This window comes from Moschus berezovskii, chromosome 16 (genome assembly GCF_049115385.1).
Source record: "Moschus berezovskii isolate FMDL1 chromosome 16, NW_MosBer_1.0, whole genome shotgun sequence".
Lineage (NCBI taxonomy): Eukaryota > Metazoa > Chordata > Mammalia > Artiodactyla > Moschidae > Moschus > Moschus berezovskii.
In genome coordinates this window covers 19,640,469-19,658,828 of record NC_142475.1, presented here as the reverse complement: position 1 = coordinate 19,658,828, position 18,360 = coordinate 19,640,469, and the positions used below count along the sequence as shown (strand labels likewise).

At 37.3% G+C, this 18,360-nt stretch overlaps 1 protein-coding gene across 7 annotated transcripts in view; it reads left to right on the top strand.

Moving 5' to 3' along the window:
• Positions 1-18,360, top strand: part of UBR5 (ubiquitin protein ligase E3 component n-recognin 5) — a 140,247-nt gene that overhangs the window by 70,457 nt on the left and 51,430 nt on the right. For all 7 annotated transcript variants that reach the window (XM_055432502.2, XM_055432506.2, XM_055432504.2 and 4 more), the window contains exons 10-20: positions 4,227-4,343; positions 4,428-4,538; positions 5,127-5,281; positions 6,627-6,744; positions 11,056-11,240; positions 13,462-13,571; positions 14,556-14,668; positions 15,969-16,112; positions 16,207-16,318; positions 16,522-16,676; positions 16,935-17,132. In XM_055432502.2, the coding sequence (XP_055288477.1) occupies positions 4,227-4,343; positions 4,428-4,538; positions 5,127-5,281; positions 6,627-6,744; positions 11,056-11,240; positions 13,462-13,571; positions 14,556-14,668; positions 15,969-16,112; positions 16,207-16,318; positions 16,522-16,676; positions 16,935-17,132 (1,518 nt within the window). The remainder of the gene's footprint in view (positions 1-4,226; positions 4,344-4,427; positions 4,539-5,126; positions 5,282-6,626; positions 6,745-11,055; positions 11,241-13,461; positions 13,572-14,555; positions 14,669-15,968; positions 16,113-16,206; positions 16,319-16,521; positions 16,677-16,934; positions 17,133-18,360) is intronic.

The following is an 18,360-nucleotide window of genomic DNA, read 5'->3' as shown; positions in this document are numbered from 1 at the left end:
ACAAGTTTTGTGGGGAGAAAATTAGGAGTAATAAGACCAATTTTTAAAAAACAGAAGTCAAAATTAGTAGGAGTTCATTTCGCTATGCTTAATAACTTAAACTTTGGCCACTAGGTAATTTTTATTATATTTTTAGCATTTTTCATCTCCCTTTGGGGAGAGATTGCTTATTTGGGTATGAGTTGTTTATTGTTTAGAGAATTGCAAATTTGTTGATTAGATTCAGCTTCTAAGTGATTTGATTTTGTTTATAGATTAAAAAAGCTAGAAACTACTGATCTTTAAGGAAATATGCATATTCACCTTTTCCAGGTTGAAACAGGCCCTAGCTTGCTCAGCAGCAGCCATTAAGTATTTCATTAAAACAATAAAAGTATTGTTTTCTATGACATTCTGAAGTGTGTGAGCTAAAATACTGTGCCACTGTGTGTATTTGATTGCTTTGTATTTCTCTACAAACTCGTATCAATCAGGCGAGAAACAATAGGTGATTTTTCCATCTTCCTTTGGTTGGTGGTTTGTGCTGTCCATCCACATTTGTCCATAATGGATCTTCAGGGTCTTCAGGATTCCCTCACCTCAGGACTCATGAGCTGGGGAGCCATGGCCTGTCGTTGGGGGTGCATGCCAGTCAGTTCTAACAGAGCCTCATACACCGTACTCTTGCTGTACCATGACTTGTTCAGGGTTGTACTGCTCTGGCAGGGCTTTGACTCAGAAAGTTCGAGTTGAGATGCGTTTGTTCAGTTATCAGTGTGCTTCTACTCTGCCAGGTGCCAAGCTAGCCTGTGGGAACGTAGAAGTAGATTTGTTACGGACCAGCCCACACGACTGAAGCAACTTAGAAGCCCATAGGAAACTCAGTATGGAAGACAAACATTGACATACAATGAAATGTGTTCAGAGTACCACCAACCCTAGGTTGAAGCTGGGAATATGGTATTTAGGGGTTTAGAGTGGGGAATGACTAATACCACCTGGTATTAGATTTAGATTTGAGAGAGCTGGCAAAATCTTCACAGAGGAGATAACTTTTAAGCAGCATTTTTAAGGTTAAGTGAGCGTTAACCAAGATGCAAAAGCATTCCAAGCATATCAGTATGGGCGGAGAGTCACGAAAGAACAGGGTGTGTTTGTGGAACAATGAGAAATTCGGAATTACTGCTGTGTGGTGGGAATAGGAGAAGAGCAAGATGGAGCAAGACCAGAGGGCCCTAGATGAAGAGTTAGGATGTTGTTCTGCCAACAAAGTTCTTCGAGAAATGACATGATGAGATTGGTGGGGTTTTGTTTTGAAGCACTATTGGCATAGGAGAAAGATAGGAATAGGAACAGTTCTATGCTTATTCTTAACAGTTAAGAGACTGGTAGAATTGTTTATAGAGAGGAATTGCAAGGATCTCAACCAAAGCAGAGGATGAGATGGCTGGATGGCATCACCGACCCAATGGACATGAGTTTGAGTAAACTCTGGGAGTTGGTGAAGGACAGGGAGGCCCGGCGTGCTGCAGTCCATGGGGTCACAAAGAGTCGGACACAACTGATCGACTGAACTGAACAACCAAAGCAGTGACAGTGAGAACAGAGGAAGGGAAGAATCTGAGGGGAAGTTGAGACAAGGATAGCATTGGTTTGCTAATCACCATATGGTTGAGAAGAGAGAAGTTGAAGAGAGGGCTCGGGTTCCTTTGTGGCTTTCCTATTACAGGGTGGGTGGGTGGATGTCCTTATGGAGATAGTGACTGAAGGGGCATGCCGCTTTGGAGGAGGTGATGGGTTCATTTTGGACATATTATGTTGCTTTACAAGATTCAGGTAGTTTAGCCTGCAGGTTAGTCTGGAGATAGAATGACACCTTGAACAGCATGGTGCCCAGTCACATATAAACCTGAGGGTGGAGCATAATTTGAATAAAGGGACAAGGACAAAATTTGGGTCAGGGAGTACAAGGTGGTACAAAGGAAATGGAGAAAACAATCATGAAGATAAAAGGAAGATCAGAAGACAGTAGTGACAGTAGTGACCTGTGAACAAGAGAGAGGAGAGGTTCTAGAACTTGTGATGCACGGGGTCACATGGTTCAGAGTTTAAAGAGAAGATGGTCTGATTGATTAAATGCATGTGTTGGGAGAGTGTGTGATTTTCTCAGTTCTGTCTCAAACTCATATCCATTGAGTCGGTGATGCCATCCAACCATCTCATCCCCTGTAGTCCCCTTCTTCTCTTGCCTTCAATCTTTCCTAGACCAGAATCAGGGTCTTTTCAAGGAGTCAGCTCTTCTTGGCTTCCTCTTTTTATAGTTTTGTCTCTTTCCTCACTCTCCCCTCCCCTTCCCTGCCTGCCCTATGCAAATTAGGGCTAGGAGTCGTGTTTGTTTCACCTGAGGTTCTCACTCAGGTCTGGGGATTTTTCCTTTTTTCTCGGGCTTTTCCCTTTGTCTGTTTTAGCTATTGCCATTTTTTACTCCTTTTTCCTATTCTAACTACCTGACACATGGGGCATTGATGTGGCTGTTGCAAGACCAAGTCTCACTGTTAGTGAAAGCCAGTAAGGTGAAACATGCCAAGTAATAGTTCACTTTACTGTGAGTAAGACTGAGGGGAAGACTAGTTTGGATGATTGTTGGGGTAATAAGAGTGCGTTGCATCCACTTGTGTCTATGAGTTATCCTTAAAGCAGTGGAGAGGGACACTTCTTTCTCTGAGATTGTGGGGAGGGGAGAAAGGTGTTTTTCATTAAGTATATTGGGAGATAGATAGTCAGTTGGTCCAATTCCATCATCTTCTTAACCAAGGGATTGAGAAGGAATTATGAGGTTAGAAGTGTTAAAATTTGATGTAGTCTAGTCATCCTGGAGAAAGTAGACAGTGGTTTTCAGATACCTATGGTGAAGGAAAGAGTATAATTGCTAAGTTGGAAAATTTCAAATTTGGTCTCTTCTGCATCTCTCCATCGGTGTAACAGATGTGACTTGAAAGTAGAGCTGACTGGCACTGGTAAAATAAAAGATTAAAATTAGTGTTCTTTTTGTATGGCTCTTAAGTGTAACCTGTTGTTATCAGTCTTGGCAGGCTGTAGCTGAGTCCCATAACCCATCTGAGACTGGAATTTGATAGAAACTTTAAAGATACTATTAGTTCCATGTACTCCTGAGCCAGAATTTCAAATTGAACAGAGAAGTTTTGCAGTAGCAAAAATACAACGTAAAATCTATTATTGGCAAGTTTTGCTGTGTGATTTCAGGGTAATTTTATGACTGATCTCTCTGGCCTTAATGTTAAAAAATTTATCACTTTATCATTGATATTTATTTACACTTATTATTTAAACTTTTGAAAATTTAATTGCATTCCAACTTATTACTTGTGCATTCTTTAAAACTAAGTGAGCTTTTACCTTTAAAAGCAACGAAGACACTTGTTTCGGCAGCTTGGAACGGCCTTCAGGGAGGAATCTTATGTTTTGATACTCAACTTTCCTAGCTTCAGCTCCTTAATCTCTTTTTTCATTTATTCAACACGTTTATCAAGTGTCTACTATGTTCACTGTTCTAAGAATGGGGGATACAGTGGTGAACAAGCAAAGCTTATATCTGAGTGAAATGCATGTACTATGCATGTACGCTCAGTCGTGTCCGACTCTTTGCGACCCCATGGATTGTAACCTGCCAGGCTCCTCTGTCCATGGGATTTTCCGGACGAGAATACTGCGATGGGTTGCCATTTCCTTCTCCAGAGGATATTTCTGACCCAGGGATCAAACCCATGTCTCCTGCATTCCAGGTGGATTATTTACCACTGAGCCACCAGGGAAGCCTGAAATAGACTATAAATGAGTAAATATAATCTATCAAGTTGTGAAATGCTGTGAACCAAAAGGAAAGCAGAGTAAGGAGATGGAATATTAGAGTGCTGATTTTGGAGATAGTATGGTCAGGGAAGATCTCACTTGAGCAGACTTGATTGAGGAGAAAGAGAGTGAGTCACCTGAAAAACAGGGCAAGAGACCAGTAACGACCAATAAGGTGGGATCCTGGCAAGAGCAGGAAGAAGGCCAGTGTGACTGGAAAAGGGTGAGTTCAGGGAAGGGCGAGTTCACTTTTAGCAAAAAGTGGTTTATGTGTTCACATAATTAATCCAGATTAGATGTAATAATTAATGTGATGTATCCAAATCATCAGGTTTGGCAGTTGTTATATTTATACTACTGTATTATTTTCACTATAGGATGGAACAAAATTCATCTGTATTGGGGCTCTATATTCTGAGCTTTTGGCTGTCAGCAGTAAAGGAGAACTTTATCAGTGGAAGTGGAGTGAATCTGAGCCTTACAGAAATGCACAGGTATTTCATTATATTAAATCTTGCATTAAGTAGCTCTCCAAATCAATATACAAAATGATAATCACTTTTCTTATGCTTTCAAAGAATCCTTCCTTACATCACCCACGAGCAACATTTTTGGGGCTAACCAATGAAAAGATAGTTCTCCTGTCTGCAAATAGCATAAGAGCGACTGTAGCTACAGAAAACAACAAGGTAAGACATCCTGTGACAAACATTTCTTACATTCTTGATTTTCTTCCTCTCCCTGCCCCTTTTCCATCTTTTCATTTCTTTCTATCTAACTTAAACCTACAAATACCAAGTGTCTTAGGCCTTAGTACTGTAATCCAGTGTGTAATCTTTTCTGTTTTATCTCTATTTTATAATTCAGTTTCAGAGATATCTTTTTACTTTAAGAGAAGAAAAAGATATTCAAGCTAAGTGCTGACAAAAGAGGAGATATTAAAGAGCTATAATAGAGGAAGTATAGCTATTATACTATCCTCAGATTATCATTTTGACTTTAGAGTCACTAAATTCTTTTAAAAATTGTTGGAGCAGATATTTATTTTCAATTAATGCCTTCGAACTGTCTATATTTCAGTATATACTATTTTGATTGATTTGTATGAAGGAAGTAATTTAGTTTCTAGTCTTACTAAGAACCTTCTCCTAATTAACTTGTTTTTCTGTTCTTTAGAATTCTGGTCCACAGTGTAGATATTCCTTGCCCTTGTTTTGACCACAGTCTCTGAAAAGATTACGTGTTTTTACTTAAGCTTGTGATATTTTATTCTTCAGGTTGCTACCTGGGTGGATGAAACTTTAAGTTCTGTGGCTTCTAAATTAGAGCACACTGCCCAGACTTACTCAGAACTTCAGGGTGAACGGATTGTTTCTTTACATTGCTGTGCCCTTTACACCTGCGCACAGCTGGAGAACAATTTATACTGGTGGTGAGTATCACTGAGGGGTATTTCTTACCAGTGGAGGCTTTTATGTACATTATGGTGGTGGTTGTTCAGCCATGCGTCTGACTTTTTGCAACCCTATGGACTGAAGTGCCCCAGGCTTCCCTGTCCTTCATTATCTCCCAGGGTTTGTTCAAACTCATGTCCATTGAGTTGGTGATGTTTATGTACATAGATAGGTGCTTTAAGTAGTCAAAGCAATAAAGAAGGTCAGTTGAAAAATAATGCTTTAGACTCACAGACATAGAAAACAAACGTGGTTATCAAAGCGGTAAGGGGGCAGGGGAGAGATAAATTAGGAGTCTGGGATTAGCAGATACTGCTATAAATAGGTAAACAACAAGCTCTTACTGAATAGCACAAGTAACTATATTCAGTGTCCTATAATAAACCATAATGGTAAAGAAAAAATAGAAAATGAAAACAATATATACATATTGTATACTTTATACATATTATACATATACTTTTTTCATATTCTATGTGTATGTATAGCTGAATCACTTTGCTGTGCATCAGAAACTGATGCAACATTGTAAATCAACTATACTTCAATTAAAAAAAAAAGATGCTTATACAGAGGGAAATTTCCACCTTGGAGCAAAGTAACATTGAAAATAAACCTTAAGATTAAAAAAGGTTACAAAAATAATGTATACTTTGTGACTATAATTATGAAATTTTAAATAAGTGTAAGTAGAAATAAAAATCACTTATAATCCTACAACCTGAATATAACTACTGTTAGCATTTTGGGGATGTTTTATTAATCTTTTTTTTGTATGTATAAATGTGTATTTTGCTTTTGCTTAATTAGAAACAGTATTTTTCATACTTTTTTCATTTAACAGTAACATAAAATAGAAATTTAAGTTATTAAAGTATTTCATTGCCTGAATATTCTGTGCCTCACTTTATTCCTTTAATTTTCAAAAGGGACTTTATGTTTTCTGTTGTGTTTTAAGAAATCAGCAACTTTGCATTGGTAGACATAACATAGATCTACTAATTAAAACAAATTAGTTGAATTAAACTAATTAGTCAGAAGAAAATGTCAAGTGATGAATTTCCTGTAAATTTTAATCCCTAATGATTTAACCTCTGAGCCACCAGGGAAGCCCCAATAATAAAAGTTGGTCCAATTATATACTGTCAGACCTGTGATCAAGTTATTATTAATAAGTTGCACATGTTAACATTATACTGAGGCAAAAATGTTATATACCAGAAGGAATATACCAGTAAAAGTTAAATACAATGTGTGAAATTTTATATTTGTTTAATGGTTTCTTTGCTGCTTATTTGTCCAATTTTTGCTTTTCACTTTCAGGGGTGTAGTGCCTTTTAGTCAAAGGAAAAAAATGTTAGAGAAAGCTAGAGCAAAAAACAAAAAGCCCAAATCTAGTGCTGGTATTTCTTCAATGCCGAACATCACTGTTGGTACCCAGGTAAGTCATTAGAATTAAGTCTATCTTAAGGGACATTGTTGCTCTTCAAAATCAGTTTCTTTCCCTGTAGTTAATTCCCCCCTAGACAGTTTTATAGATGAATGTCATTTGAAGGACCAAGTCCCAGTAGTATGTATGTGCCATATCACTTTTTATTCAATAACTGAGTCACGTATAGATTCTGCCCTGATGTCAGTTGGTTTTCCTGTGGGGCAGGGATCCTAGAGTTGCCTGATTTTAGGAATCATTCTGTACTTAACTGTACAGCCAGGAACTGCTTACCTGAAACATTCCTTCAGTTGGTTGGTGGTAGGACCCAGGCTTCATTGTGTTTAACAAACATACCAGATGATTCTTAACAACCAAGCAGTTTGAAAGATTTTGCTCTCTGTTCACACTGTCAGCATGAGACAGGAGGCTTCATCAAATCCCTGTGCTTCTACTAGTTTCTGTGTTTTGATTCTGAGATGGTTTTGAAGCAGGAATCAGAGTTCTTGTTTGCGAAGCCAAAGAGTGAGATCCATGAACACACAAATGCTCACAGTAGCAAGTGAATAGGATTTATTAGAGAGGAGGAAAGTACAAATCTCTCAGCATAGACACTGAGAGGGAGGGGGTAAAGAGTCCTCCCCAAAACGCGGGGATTACAGCAGTTTTATATCTTTACCAGTATTAATCTGTACATTTTTGGTTGGTTCCTGTCCTTAAAATCCGTTATTTTTAACCAATCAATTTAAAGGTCCAGATGCTTAACTTAACATCTTTATGGCTTCTCTTGATCCTCGGATTAAGTCACCACCGTTCTTCATGCCCACTGGCCATTTTATAATGGACCAAATGTATGGGTTTAAGATTAATGATCACCAGTTGTTTTTCCCTCAGCATATGAAACAGAAATTAATTACTGCTTTTCCCTGGATCTGAGTGCTGATAATTTATCAGTCCAAGGACACAGTGCTAGTTGCTGAATCTCTTCAGTTGTGTCTGACTTTTTGTGACTCTGTGGTAGCCCACCAGACTCTGCTGTACATGGGATTCTCCAGGCAAGAATACTGGAGTCGGTTGCCGTTCCCTCTTCCAGGAAATCTTCCCAACCCAGGGATCGATCGTGCCTCCGTTATGTCTCCTGCATTGCAGACAGGTTCTTTACCACCAACACTACCTGGGAACCCAGACCAAGGATACATTCCAGGAATTGGGGACAAAGGGTATAGCTTTAGGCTAATAGAGAGAGATGTTTATTGAAAATAAGGTCTCAGAGTCCTACACTGCCTAACAATTTCTACCTCAGTTTTAGGCTCATATATATCTGATGGAAGGTGGTTTTCTAGTATCCCAGTGGTTCTCAAAGTGTGATCCAAGGACTCCTGTTGCCTTCTCAGCCCTTTCAGGGGATCTGTAGAGTCCTTCGTTTTTCAGTTACCTGTCTTTGTTAAAGCTGAGTTGTCTTTATATACTTTAGCTAAAGTAGCATATCATGGCAAATTGAATGCAAAAAGCATACCTGGGACAACAGCTGTCTTACATTAAATTAGACATTAAGATCTACAAAAATGTAAACAATACCACTTTTCTTGGCTGATTTTTTTAAAAATGTAGTTTTTTTATATATAAATTATGCATGTTAACATGGAGTTTATTAATTTTAAGTAAATACTTAAAGTTTGTCAGTTTTAATTACTAACATGTTAAATACCAACTGTAACCCATATAAGCAAAACATTTTGGGGTCATTGGTAATATTTCCGTTCCGTTCCGTTCCGTCGCTCAGTCGTGTCCGACTCTTTGCGACCCCGTGGACTGTAGCCTACCAGGCTTCTCCGTCCATGGGATTCTCCAGGCAAGAATACTGGAGTGGGTTACCGTTTCCTTCTCCAGGGGATCTTCCCGACCCAGGGATCGAACCCAGGTCTCCCGCATTGGAGGCAGACGCTTTAACCTCTGAGCCACCAGGGAAGCCCTTTGGTAATATTTAATGGGGTAAAATAGTCTTAAGACTGAAAAAGTTTTAAGAACTACTGTTACACTTATGATTCAGTAGATTCTTATAGAAATTTATCTTCAGGATAAAAATTGATGTTTATATTATTATAGCAAGTTCTGCAATGATTTTTTAAGGACTTTAAATCTCTTGTTGCATGACATGGCACTAATTCCCTCATCTAACATTTTTTTTCAATTCAACTTTTTCACTATAAGATGGTATCATTTACATTACCTGTTTCTTACAAAGTAACTACTAGTTTAACTGTTAGTTTTGTCTAAAGCTCAGTTTAATAATGTATTTGTTATTTTTATTTGGGGCTTCAGTTCTTTTTTTGTCCTATTCATGGTTGTCTGGTTCTGGCTCCTTTGTAACTTTCCAGCTAGGAAGTTTTTAGTGATGACCTATTATTTTGGTTATTTGTTGTTTAGTCTTAATTATTTATGTCAGTTGCTTCAGACAGATCTCTCACTTCTAGTAGCTACCCTTTACTTATTCAGTTCACATACTGATCTCTCATGTTTCCAAAATTCCTTGTTTATTCAACTCACGTATTAGCCAGATATCCTAGCAGATGCCTTATTAGCATGTAGGATGACATTATTATAGACAGGGAGGAAAGAAAAAATCCTTTAAATGTGCACCGAAGGAAAGCTTTAAGAAAAATAGCTGGGCACTAAATTCTGGAAAAGAGCAACATATTCCAATACTTTAGTGCAGAACTAAGGTTCCGTTTTAAAGTGTAGGAAGCCGGAGGATTAAGGCAGCCATGGCCACAGAATGGGTAAAGCGTTCATGTTAGCATCAGAAAGAATTGTTGATCGGCTTCCCTGGTGGCTCAGACGGTAAAGCATCTGCCTGCAATGTGGGACACCTGGGTTCAATCCCTGGGTTGGGAAGATCGCCTGGAGAAGGAAATGGCAATCCACTCCAGTATTCTTGCCTGGAAAATTCCATGGGCAGAGAAGCCTGATGGGCTACTGTGCAAAGGGTCACAAAGAGTCGGACATGACTGAGCAGCTTCATTTCTGAGAGTTTGCAGCAGCACCTGCATTCACAGATTTTAACTGTTGAGAGTATATTTAGCAAATACTCCTTGCATGTCTGTTATGTACTGGATATATACATCCTTGTCTTTAAGGTGCATTTATTTTTATTCTAAGATATTAATAACTTATTCTCTAATATAGTTTGCCATATTTCTTTTATAATTATACCCTTGTTACTGATCTTCTTTCAGGATTTAAGCTTGCACCGGCATTTTTTGAAAATTTAGGGATGAAACCTCTCCTTTAAGTCAAGCTAAGCATACCCTTTCAAGAAGTTATCTCTTAACAATTCATTCTATGCCACAGAACTGTATTTAACGATAGGACTTCGACTCTTTGTCAGTATTTCCAGTTCCTATACTCCTGAGTGCTACCTTCTTCTGTATGACTTATATTTAATTATAACTCCCACCCCAAAATCTTGATAAATGCAACTGTCAAGTATAAGGTAATCATTAGTTATTGAATGACTGAACAGAATGTCAGTAAGTTTTGGGCTACTTTAGAAATCAAAAGAGATTTCCAGAAATAATGTTCATATCACAGTAGTAGCTTTTGTTGGTGCATTTGGCAGGGCCACGTTACAAGTTATTGGTTTTAGAGTATGACCTGGGGGTGCTCCCTGGCAATAAGAATTTATAGGTTTTTCACTCTTGAACTCAGTTAACTTCTGACACTAATGTCTACATATTCTGTTTTTTTAATGTAAGAGAAAACTTACATTATCTAGTTAAAATTCTAGCTTATAGAAAACAGTCTTCTGAGGGAAACAAATACCTGTAGAGATGAAGTTTATGTAGCCTATATATAGCATCATGAATTAAGGGAGAAAATAATTTCAAATTATAAGAAACAAAAAAAAATAATTGTTTTGTTTACATTTTACTTTTAATAACCTTTGTAGTTTCTTCTGTGCTGTTTCTCTTCCATGTCCTTGTAGCAGATGGTCAGGGTATTTGCTGCATGAAATATCACTTCAGTTCAGTCACTCAGTCGTGTCTGATTCTTTGTGACCACATGGAGTGCAGGACGCCAGGTTTCCCTGTCCATGACCACTCCCAGAGCTTGCTCAAACTCTTGTCCATCGAGTCGGTGATGCTATCCAGCCATTTCATCCTCTCCTCCTGCCTTCACTCTTTCTCAGTATCGGGGTATTTTAGTTTGTTTTTAGCAAGTGTGCTAAAATTATTCCTGCTCTTTGATTTTGGCAACATATAACTCTTCTAGTGTGTTTAAAAATTATGTCATTCTGATGGTGATTTTTCTATTGTTTGCTAGGTATGCTTAAGAAATAATCCTCTCTATCATGCTGGAGCAGTTGCATTTTCAATTAGTGCTGGGATTCCTAAAGTTGGTGTCTTAATGGAGTCAGTTTGGAATATGAATGATAGCTGTAGATTTCAACTTAGATCTCCCGAGAGCTTGAAAAGCATGGACAAAGCTAGCAAAACAACTGAAGCTAAGTAAGTACTATGTCTTAACTAATCTTGATTTTTCTAGTTTGCTCTGTATATTAAGGAGGATAATCAAGGGAGACTTAAGAGAGGTGTACAGTGACTTATAAAAGTGTTAACATGTGGGGTCTTGTTAAGATGAGACCCCATGAGTTTTGACAGGAACTGGTAAAATTTACTATTTGCAGTTTTATTAATATTTGTATATAACAGTTATTCTTAATGTTTAGTGGCCAGAAGGGTCAATGTAGAGTTCTCTCTTAATGTCTTTGTTTAATCATTAGAGTGTATCCTTTGTAGGTATATGTGGTTTATGTGACAGTGTGTTCAACCTTACTGTCTTAGGCAGACTTTTTCCTACTCTCTTGTGTAATCGTCTTAATTTCTGCCTAACATCTTGCCTGCATCTTGATCACTGGAAGGTTTTTATAGGTTAATGTACTGGGGAGGGAAATTCTATAAAGGATTTTCGTGAACTTTGGGGTGGGGGATAATATGAACAGAAATAGCACTGAATTGTATAAAACCTACATTCTGGAGCTAGCTTACTGTTTTGGAGCCATGTACAGATCTTAACACCTGTACTTTTACTCATCTTTAAAAATACTGTGTATTTTCATTTGGCTCTTTGGTACTTGAGCTTTAATAAAGTTTCAAAATAGCTTTTTTCTTAATTTTATAAAAATACATGAACATTATAGAAATATGTAAAAGTAATATATCACATTGCAGAAATAACATTTTAAATATTTTAGTGAACTCTTTTTCTAAATGTATACAAGCAGTTGAAAAGAAATTATTGGGACTATACTATACATATAGGGTTTCATATTTCTGTAATTTTTTAGTTCAAATGAATATAATGATTGTACAAGGATTGCTGCTGCTGCTGCTAAGTTGCTAGTACAAGGATTACTGCTGTTTAAAAACATTCTTTTGTAATTCATGCCTAGTTGAGATTTTTTGCTTTGTTTTGTGCTTTAGACTCTGTCTTGTTTTTTAAAAAATAGATTTATAGACTTTCCCTCTGCTTATATTGATTTTTTTTTTAATCTTAAAAGGAGCATTTATGAAACTTTGTAAAGGGTATTTGAAATCTTTTTGATATGCATAAAATGAGATTAAAATAGGTTGTTGTATTTATATTTTGTGATTTATTAAGATTTTCAAAATCTTCCTCGAAATTTGCCATCTATATTAATATACTTAGTAAAAGAGCTAAAGGTGAAATTAAATGTTAAGACGATAATCATTTTCATGTCAATAGACTTCTAGTCATGGAAATGTGTTGACTTTAAGTATGCTAGTGATGAGTCAGTACTGGCTGGCTTCCACCATCACAAGATTTGCAGAGCAGTCATGAGTATTCATGTATGTTTGTACGGAGCACATTGCTAAGATGCTTGTGAACATAACACTGTATTTCTCTGGACTATTTTCTAAACTCAGGTGAAATTCCTGACAGGAATAATAGCAGATGAGAGGATTAAAATGATGGCCCTGATTATAATATATACCAGAATGATCTGTATATGACAAATTTCTGAGTAATAGATGACTTTTCTGTGTAAAAATTGACTTCTGCCATTTAATGAATAAAAATGTTTTATTTTTTATCATTTATTGTTGCTGTAGTTATCTTCTCAAGTATAGCATTAATGACATAACTGAAGGAAGAGGGATAGTTTATTAATACTGTAGTTTTCCATTTCAGTTACAGCAGGTGGTTATTCTTGAACTATCTGATGGTTAACAAACTTTTATAAACCACTGCAAGTAGAGTCTTTCTTTCGAACTCTAGGAAATTAATGATCTGGAGGACTTTTTATTTGCTTTATCATCTTTTCAGTTAAACTACTGTATGCAAGTCAGGGTTCACTAAAGTGTGAAACTTGTTTGCTCAAAAGGCTTATGATAAAGCTGTGTAGACAAATTGAGTGTAGCTTCTGTTGTTATTCCTAGATAAGGCTTATCTGAATCATTGTTCCAAGTTGTTGATAGCCTCACATAGTGTATTTCTTTCCTGCTTTAAAACATTATTTAAAATTTGAGGTGTGCACTGTGTATCTTTTTTAGTACCTTGCATTCTAAAGAATAATACAGTTTGTACAAGTTTTTACTATTTCATTCCCTTTTGAAAATAAACTTGAGTCTTATTATATAAACCATTTGATATGTTCCTAATGTTTTATTTTCCTAATTATAAAGAGAATGTTGTTTCTAACTGCAGGCCTGAAAGTAAGCAGGAACCAGTGAAAACCGAAATGGGTCCCCCACCATCTCCAGCATCTACATGTAGTGATGCATCTTCCATTGCCAGCAGTGCATCAATGCCATATAGTAAGTTTTATGTGTAGTATACATTGGTCAAAATAGGGTGCCAGGCACACAGCTGCGTAGCTGTGTTCAGTTCGTGTTTCTGTGTTTCAGTAGTTCAGCTCAGACTATTTTTAGTATAAATCTTTTAGTTTAAATTGTGTTCCTACTAGTTTGATTTTTTTAAATATGCATATTTATTTGTTTATTTACTGAACTACAAGGCTTATGGGGCTTGCAGGATCTTAGTTCACTGACCAGGAATCAAACCTGTGCCCTCTGCAGTGGAAGCTCAGAGTCCTAACCACTGGACCACTAGGGAAGTCCAGTGGTCTTATTTAAATGTAAAAACAATAGTTACAGTGTTGACTATTCTTACTTTTGAGAGTTAGAACTTTCACAGTATATAAAATGCACTGCAGTAATAGAAGGAAATAACAGCCACTCTCTAGAATATCTGCCTATCTTTGTTGAGACTGTTATTATAAATTGGTTATGGCCTGGTCACAACTTTTGCTCAGAATTTGTAGAATTTGCAAACTGAGGTTTGCTACTGCACCTTGGATATAAACAAGTTTTTTTTTTTAAAGCTTTCCAAAATATATTTTTCAGTTGTGGTTGCTTCGTACTTGGAATTGAAAGTCAGTAGTCATTTTAATACTCTTGTGTTAATTTTAAGGGTAGCCCAACATATCTTCCTTTTTTAAACCTTGGTCCCATAGCACTAATTTTGAGGGTCCAAAACAAGTTTTACGTTTTTAATTTCTTTTGCAGTTGTTTACTATGTGTTAATATCGTTAAGCATTAATGAATTTTTTTTTTTACCATGAATTTATCTCAGTGAAAGTCACGAAACCTCAGTTCAGAAGGCAGTAGTTTGTGAAATATGTTCAGATATCTCAAATATATATCCCTTTACAAATGATCTTTTTTCATATATTTAGATAAAATCTATAAAGTCTCTTTCACATTTTCTTTTTGGTACTTACCATTTTGTTGTTGTCTAAGAACGACGACGGTCCACCCCCGCCCCCAAAGAGGAGGAAAAGGTGAACGAAGAGCAGTGGTCTCTTCGGGAAGTCGTTTTTGTGGAAGATGTTAAGAATGTTCCTGTGGGCAAGGTTTGTTCAGAATATCTAAGAATTAATTACTAAGTGAACTGTAGTGGTATCGATTATCAAGGAATTTATGGTTGGTGAGTGCTCATCAACCCTTTCCTCCAGGCTGCCTTGTCTGTCCCCTCTGATCACTTTGGCCCCATCCTCCCTCTTGATGCACCTGTCTCCTTTGTCAGGGACAGAGGAACTGATGATGCCTATCCTTGAGCATTAATGGTCATAGGCTGCTTTTTAAAAAAATGTTACTTTGTAATAATTTTAGATTTACAGAAAAATTGAATATAGATAATTTTTGGTACAGTCTGTTCTTTGGGACTGATAATACAGCATTTTCATGGAGTTGATCTTTCATAGCATTTATCAATCTTACTACTACCTTTAAGCTTCCACTTTCTCTTCTGTTCTTCCTAGAAAGGGTCTTGCTCTCTGAGAAACCAAGTGGGTAGAGTTCATCAGCTGGAATGTTACTAACTTCACCTTTGTCTTCACACATTCTTAATACAAAGTGGGATGATAGCTATAGAATATCTGCACTGTAAATCTTTTCCTGATAGCCTTTTACTTTCTTAAATGTGATGGTCTTTCCTTTATACTTAAAGGACCGATAACATGTCCTGCCATTTACAAAGGCCTTTCTCATATACTATTCCATTTGATTTTTCAAATAGAACTCTAGTTTGTGGGCACCTTTTTTTCCCTAAGAAGATCCCACTGGCTTAAAGGCAGTAAGTAACAAAAGTGGGACTCAGGTATTCTGATTTCAAGTACTGTGCTCAGCTTTTTGTGCATTGCTCACTCTTACGTTTTCCATTATGGTAGCTACTGGCTAGGTATATGTAGCGAATTAAACTTACTAAAATCAGTAACATTTAAAAAGTCAGTCTCCAGTCACATCAGCTCCATGTGCTCAGTAGCCACTTCTGGCTAATGTCTGTCATGTTGGACAGCGTGGATGTAGAGTGTTAGACCATGATCACAGAAGTTCTTTTGCACAGTGGGGTTCTAAACTAATAACGAGGGAGGGTAGGAGGAATTTGTGGATTGTGCTTGATTGCTAAACATCCACACACTAATCACTGGCTGTGTGGGTCAGTTTTCCTACAGAAAATATGTCTTGGATATAGACATCAACAATACGTTTGGTGAGTGTGTTCAGATTAATTTTGTAACTTGATGATCATTGAAGAAATATACTCATAAGGAATTTAATGCCTTTAGTGTTAAATTTGCTCAATGAATATAACTTGCATGTTGATTTCATATGTATTAGTGTTAACATTTATCATATCTACCTGTATTCTAGGTGCTAAAAGTGGATGGAGCCTATGTTGCTGTAAAATTTCCAGGAACCTCCAGCAATACCAACTGTCAGAGCAGCTCTGGTTCAGATGCTGACCCTTCTTCTCTCCTGCAGGATTGTAGGTTACTTAGAATTGATGAACTGCAGGTAAGTATGGAGGAGTCACCCAGTCAGCAGTTGAGTGTTGGGACCTTGAGCATATTACAGATTTGAGAGCAAAATTCATCTTTGTGTCACACAGGTTGTCAAAACTGGTGGAACACCAAAAGTTCCTGACTGCTTCCAAAGGACTCCTAAGAAGCTTTGTATACCTGAGAAGACAGAAATATTAGCAGTGAATGTGGATTCCAAAGGTAAAGATTTTGTAACTTTTCCAGCTGGCTACTCTCTATTCTGTCAGTGCTTGTGCAGTGAGTGGGGATAGGATAAAGTGTAACAGTATGGAATGAAATGTGTCTGTATTTGAAATGTGACTGGAGATATATAATTTGGTGGGTACTTGCCATTTACTAAAGATGTATAACAATTTTTTTTTAACATCTGTGTATTTCTGAAGGTGTGCATGCTGTTTTGAAGACTGGAAATTGGGTACGGTACTGTATCTTTGATCTTGCTACAGGAAAAGCCGAACAGGAGAATAATTTCCCTACAAGCAGCATTGCTTTCCTTGGTCAGAATGAGAGGAATGTAGCCATTTTCACTGCTGGACAGGTATAGAGGCCTATTTTTGCTTTTGAAAATGTATATGACAACATCAGCTTTTTTGTGAAGCTGAGTTTGGTTCTAGTTTGCTTGTTATTAAACTGTTGAAGAATTTAGAATATTCAGCACATTTTTAATATTAAGTTTCTGTTTGGTCATTGTTACAAGCATATGTAAAATGTACTTTGAAAATAAATACACCTCTTGTAAAAGTCAGACATGTATTTGATTGGGAGCCAAACTTTATTATTTTTCCCTCTGTTATAGGAGTCTCCTATTATTCTTCGAGATGGAAATGGTACTATCTACCCGATGGCCAAAGATTGCATGGGAGGAATAAGGGATCCTGATTGGCTTGATCTTCCACCTATTAGTAGTCTTGGAATGGGTGTACATTCTTTAATAAATCTTCCTGCCAATTCAACAATCAAAAAGAAAGCTGCTGTTATCATTATGGCTGTAGAGGTAATCTGGTTTTTTAAACTACTTGGCATTTCAATTGAGAAGACCCTGCTGAAGTCTAGGGAAACAGTTTTCAATAGACTATTCATTGCCCCTTCCCTGTAGGAGCTAAGAGAGTTTTAGGACGAGAGAGAGGAGTATACCATTGGTCGTAGTGTGATACAAGTGTTGGGTAAAGCATGGACAGAGGTGTAGAAGCACAAAAGGGAGGGGTTAAATTAGACTGTGACTGCAGAGGCTTCTCTGAGGAGGTGTTGCCTGGACATAGTTTTAAATAGTCAGGTAGGTATTTCCTAGACATAGGATAAAGGTAGAAGGTGTTATCCCAGGCATGAAGAGCAGCCTTTGTGAACCTCAGTAATATATTGGGAGAACTTATACATTCTTTTGATTCTTTAAAACTAGAAGATAGGGCTATATGGATCTATGAGTGGCAACTGATAAGACAGGGAAAGGGATTGGGGTGCCTTGTGTGTTAATCTACGGGACCTGAACATTCCCCTAAAAGCTGGGAGGAGAGGGTTTTAAGCTGCTGTATTTTTTTTTTTTCCTTAAAGAAGATGAGCAGTGGATGGAGAAGCAGCAGAAGTTTAGAGACCAGATAAAAAAGCTAATGTAATTATTAATGTTAGAAACAAGTAAGTAAGCTTGGAGTCTTGGAAATGAGGAGGGGATGGACTTAAGAGATCTTAAGGAAGTAGAAACTTTAAAGCTTGATGACAGGATGGCAGCAGTAAACGAAAGGAAGGGGTTATTAAAGTTTTGATTTAGGTGTGGTTGATGGGGAGATGAGAAATAGAAACAAATGGGATAAGGCGAGAAGATGAGTCTAGTTTTGAACACACTGTGGTTGAGATGTTTTTATTTGTTAGATGTGGAGGCAACACTGCTGGAAGTTATTGGAGCAATTTGAGCAGAGATTGACCTGATTTGCCTAACATTTTCAGAATACCACTGCTGACATGCTGAGAATACAAGGGGGATAGGTTGGAAGTAAAGAGGCCAGTTGGGTGGAAGGTGCTGTTGGCTTGGCCCAGGAAGTGGAATGATGAGTGACTAGACTCTAGATATACTAGAAATGTTTTAAGGTAGATCCAACAGGATTCATTTATGGCTAAATACAGGATGTCATATAGAGGAAGTAAGAGGGAGAACGGTTTTGAAGAATGATGTTGCCGTTTACCGAGATGCGGACACTAAGGATGAATAAAGCAGGTTCAGGAGGGGGGCA